General features: G+C 38.0%; 2 protein-coding genes and 1 long non-coding RNA gene across 6 annotated transcripts in view; 2 read left to right on the top strand and 1 right to left on the bottom strand.

The window, feature by feature from the left end:
• The window catches only part of LOC137969433 (uncharacterized), a 3857-nt gene extending 3239 nt beyond the window's left edge, over positions 1-618 (top strand). For all 3 annotated transcript variants that reach the window (XR_011116674.1, XR_011116673.1, XR_011116672.1), the window contains exons 2-3: positions 298-363; positions 479-618. This is a non-coding gene — a long non-coding RNA (uncharacterized lncRNA). The remainder of the gene's footprint in view (positions 1-297; positions 364-478) is intronic.
• LOC137969432 (phospholipid-transporting ATPase ABCA3-like) overlaps positions 1-3370 on the bottom strand; it is a 34720-nt gene extending 31350 nt beyond the window's left edge. The window contains exons 1-2 of the mRNA XM_068815655.1: positions 3260-3370; positions 273-1213 (exon numbers count right to left, since the gene is read on the bottom strand). Of these exons, the coding sequence (XP_068671756.1) occupies positions 273-1127 (855 nt within the window). The 5' untranslated portion in view covers positions 1128-1213; positions 3260-3370. The remainder of the gene's footprint in view (positions 1-272; positions 1214-3259) is intronic.
• A 74-nt stretch (positions 3371-3444) lies between these two features.
• The window catches only part of LOC137970620 (transcription elongation factor, mitochondrial-like), a 7061-nt gene continuing 5505 nt past the window's right edge, over positions 3445-5000 (top strand). The window contains exon 1 of one of the 2 annotated variants that reach the window (XM_068817146.1): positions 3445-3783. In XM_068817146.1, the coding sequence (XP_068673247.1) occupies positions 3532-3783 (252 nt within the window). In that variant the 5' untranslated portion in view covers positions 3445-3531. The remainder of the gene's footprint in view (positions 3784-5000) is intronic. The other variant, XM_068817147.1, reaches the window with a different exon arrangement.

Raw genomic sequence — 5000 nt, 5'->3', positions numbered from 1 at the left:
GAGGAATTCCTAGGAGTGTACCCCTTCCTTTCCCTCCCCTCCCTTCCCCCCAGTGAAAATACACACCAGTTACAATGCTGCTATTAGAACTTTTTGGAAACATTTCGCAATCAATTGAAAATGTACAATGTAATGCTTCAATGACAAAAATACAGTCTGAATGAAAAGAACTGGGAGTCCCACTCAGTACCACCTGTGAGGAAGCAAAAGACTGAAAACTACATGTACTTAACAAACAAAACCTCATGAATTTCTTACTAATATTACTTTACCTTGAGCTTTTTTTCTTTTTCATAGACAACATCACGGACAATATTCAAGGCTGTATAGACAAGTGACAGCATCAAAAGCAGAGGAAGGCTGGTTTGTATAACCAAAACAAAGTTATCGTGAAGATAATCAGGATATGGAAACCGCTTGACAGAGACGGTCGCAGTCAGATTACTTGTAATATTTCCTATCTGTTTGATAATTGCAGAGTCTACTGCATGTTGTAAGGACAAGAAACCCTCTTCAAAGTAGAAAGGTGGACCGCCATGAGAAGAATTCCTGTTTCTTGGACCTGGGACCTCAAAGACTGGAAACGTAAATTGAGTGTTCCAGGTTGCCGAAGGATCGGATCCAAACCCTTCCTGCCTTGCTTCCTTGTTTGCCTCCTGTTTTTTCTTCAATGTTGAACTCAGACGAATTTTGTAAACAACATTTTTACTGTTTAGACTTGTATTGAAGGCAATTCCCCCAAGAAACTGGGAATTATTGGATTGTTTTTTTCTGTTGCCTTCCAGGCTAACTAATGTTTGGACCATATCTTCCTCACTTTGAAATCCTTCCATATCAGTCAGAAGGAGCTGTTTTTTTACTTTCAACATAGCTTGCCTAATGTCACTGGTGTTGGGTGTGAATGCAATTTTAAATCCCATCGAATTATTTGGCAGTTTATTTACTGCAAAGGCAGGATATGTGACATTTTGTTTATACTCAGTTTTAATCTTGAATGCTCTCAAAAGGACAAGTATTGTTACAAATAAGAGTGGCATTCCAATTTGGAACAATGTTCGTATTGGAGTTCTCCTTAGGAGGGTAAGATTCTTCCACAACAAGAGAAAAAACTGGTTTGCCTTTCCCATCTTGATGTTAAGACCACTGAGTTAAATGTGAACAAAGAGAAATAAAAGTATCAGATCAATATTTCCCATGCAACATCTGTGTCAAGCTGGTGAGTAAGAATGAAAAGACATCATTTAATAATAAATAAAATCATGGGTTAGAGTGCTGCTACAAGCAAAAAAACTAATTCTTCTGTTTCTTTGGATTTCAAAACTATGTTAACTAAACACTAGGTGACCTAAGTTTTAAGTTCTGGTTTAAAAAGACACTTGTTTATTTTAACTGGAATTTTGTTATTTGTTGGTCCGCCATTACTAACTTTAAAATCTTGAGAGAGCTGGGTCGAGAAGAAAATGACGTCAAAGACTCGCTGGTTTTATAAGAATGCAATGCGTGTGTATGCGGCTGAATTAATATGCAGCACGGGAGTTTCGGGCTTTCAGATTTTTAAACTCGTGTTTTGCATTATAAGAAGTTGCATTTACACGCTGAAATTTTAAGCTAGTGAATCAATGATGTCACTTTTCCCTAGATCCAACCCTCTAAGGTCCAATCAGATCCAATCCAAACCTTACATTCAAAATAAACAGCCTTTAGATAAAAATCAAATCAAAATTTTGCCAGTCGGGTTTTAAGCTAATACGCTTTCAAAAGTTGAGGAAAAAAAGGAAATTAATTTTTTTATCATAGTAGCACTTTAAATAATTCTATTATTGTTTTTGACTTGACTCATTTGTATTGGAGGTTGAAACTTACCTACATATCTAAGTACACACAACCTTCAAAATTTTCTAAAAAGGTGCAATCAGCATTTGTAAATTTGATTGACAACTACATGTGCACTGTAATACATACAGTAAGTGCCCTGAGTAATTGCCAGTTAAAATAAAGAATCTGCAGTTTAGTATATGTATGCTTATTGACTCAGTGAGGTAGTTTTCTCACTTGACTCTGAAGGGACCTCGTTGCAAAGGTAAAAATGGGTACCCTGTAACATACCAGGCCTGGAACTTTGTGCTCCGTTATTCACGAACAGTTTGTGTGTGTGTGTCATACTCTGCATGTTAACAAGGATTTTGAGAAAGGAGTACGGTTCAGTTGAACGATAAGACTTGAAGTCTAAACATTTGCAGGTTAAAATCAATAATTGCAAATGCACCACTACAGTACATGTAGCTCCTAAGATACCCTGAGTACTGCTTTGTCAATCGTGGTTTCCAGCACACCACTGCTCAAGTCAGAGCCCCGGGGGGGGTACTTTAGGAATTTCTGGGTGGGGATGTGCCGCTGGGACCCTGGAACCCTTAGCCTATACCAGAGCTAGTTCAGCTGAATTTTGCTACCCTATACTAGAGTAAACTCCCACCGATTTCCGTCTAAATACCGATACTTGAGAGTTAATAATATCCAGAAGTTTCTCATGATAGCCATTTATTGACACTGTTGAGGCTGAGTTGCGCAAATTTAAACTTTGCCGACTCGACTTTTTAATATTTTTGAGCGGGAATTTCTGGTTTCCTTAGTCTTGATAAAATCTTCAAGCGACTGCTCAGTTTCGTGAAAAATGATACCCTATTCTAGACCCAAACGCTCTGATTTATATACCCTATGCTAGAGTAAACTGCTTGAAAACCATACCCTTCACAGCGGCATATACCTATATAGCCCATATATGGCAGTACCCCCCCCGGGGTCAGAGCCAACTGGACTTTCTATAGTTGTAACAGCTAAGGGTAAATATACCCAAATGAACTCGCATGCCAGATGACCACGATAATTAGTAAATTAAACTAACAGTTACTTTATTACCAGCCGTTTGTGGCTCGTATGCGACCTTGGTTAATTACGTAATTTTTTGAAAACTAAATAAATTCACCCCATTGGGAATTTAACCGGTGCAAACAGGGTGCAATTAATTGCAAGTTTTCGAAGCAAAGTAACATATAGGTGTTCTTTAAAATATTCAATTCAATATTTGCCTTGTATAAAAGTAATTCAACCCAAATGGGGCTTTGCTGGAATAAAGTCTTGGCCGGGGAGAAGCACCGGCTTTCTATTGTAGGTCGTTACTCATTGCATGAGCTCGAGATACTAGTATCATTTGGTCACATGAAAGAAAAGGCGGCGAAGAATGCGAATAAAGTGCACTTACCCCGACTTCTGTACTTTCCAAGATGTGAATACCCCACTTTAACGTCGCGCTTGTGAAGATAAAAAGAACTTTATCTCACATGATCGGCATATGTAGTTTCAACATTACAGTATGAACTAAAAATAAATATTGTTGTGCTGAGTAACCTGTCGTTTGCCCTCTCCAATGCAAAGAAAAAGACTGGATCTACTAATGATTCAAAAAATGGCCGGAGAACATTTCTGGTAAACGTTGATTTTAAGCCATCACGAACACTGCAGATCTTCCTGTTAATGGAATATTCCGCCCGGTTATTATCCTGTTGTTTTACTGATTTACTTCGTCAGCGTTCTTACCGTGGTAGATTTCTAATACCTCGTGCATTTGCATGCTTCCATTGCACGCTTCGAAGGTTCACTTCAACAACAGTGGTGATGACAAATGTCAGTGGAAAGGAAGGTCAGAGCGATCCACAGACACTATATAAAACTAAAAGAAAAAGAAAAGGAGAAATCATTTTAAATTTACCAGAGACGAAAAAAGAGGTAAATTTTGTCAAAAACACGTGAAATATTTCAGGAATGCTTTTTGTGCTGATGTCATTATATGGCCTTCCACGCAGAGGTCTCAGGGCGTCGTCACGCGTTCTATCCCCACGAATAGCTGTTTGCAGCTTATTCTTGTTCATTTATATATTGCACATACATGATCTTTTCAGGGATTGGGAATTTGACCCCTTGCACTGCATTGCGGGATTGGCCCAAGACTTTCGAATTTCAGATAGGCATGTGTGGAAAATGAAAACGTAGAAAATGAAAAAACAAAGACCCCAGAAAATAGAAAAGGTAACACATCAAACAGTAAAATTTTGGTAAAATGCATTGAGGCCAGAAAGTTATTTCCAAGGAATTACCACAGGATCGATCTTCCTTTTTCCCAGGCTGAATTTTTGGTCTTTGTTTTGCACATACCAACCTGGGTGTGTGCAAAACAAAGACCCTGTAGAAATTCACCTGAAATGACTCACTGACCATGGTAAACAACAGGGCCCGGTTGTTCAAAACCGGATTAACGCTAATCCCAGATTTAAAATTAACCAAGGACTTTATTTCTTTACTCCCAAATGCTGTTCAACGCTGATATTTGACAAAACTTTACACTAGAAGAATTCAATCTTGAAAAACAAAAATAAGCAAAAGAAACTCTCACCAAATGTTGAAAACATGAAACAAAGGTTTACGCTAATCCTGGATTAAGTTAATCGGCTTTCGAACAACCGGGCCCAGGAAAACAACAGGGATGATGTGTTTTGCTACTGTTTGATTCTTTTTCCAGGGGTTCTTTGCTTTCAAGATCCTTGATCTTCATTTTTTTGTGTTTGGTTTCCACACAACCAGTTTTAAATGTTACTGGCTGTAATGCAAGTGTTTGTGGGAGATAGAAATATAGAAAAGACTGAAAAAGCTTCACAGCAATTGCACAAGAAATATGAAGACCTTCAAAATGAATTTAACGAGGAAAAGGAAAAAAATAAGAACAAGTTGTCATTAGGGAGTTAACACGATAGACATTTGTGAGCCACAAATAGCAACCGCAAGTGAGTTGTATTCTTCTTCATCTTGTTTTGACACTACCACATCTATGTTGCTAAGTATCTTTTCACTATTACAGATGATTTATAGATTAGAGATCTGGGAAAGACTACTGTCTTAGCATGTAAAATATTCACTTCAGGTTTCTGTCTGTGACCCAAAAGTGTTGC

Source organism: Montipora foliosa, chromosome 9, assembly GCF_036669935.1.
Source record: "Montipora foliosa isolate CH-2021 chromosome 9, ASM3666993v2, whole genome shotgun sequence".
In the NCBI taxonomy this organism is placed as follows: Eukaryota; Metazoa; Cnidaria; class Anthozoa; order Scleractinia; family Acroporidae; genus Montipora; species Montipora foliosa.
The sequence above is the reverse complement of the archived record's forward strand: the minus strand, read 5'-3'. Positions and strand labels throughout refer to the sequence as shown.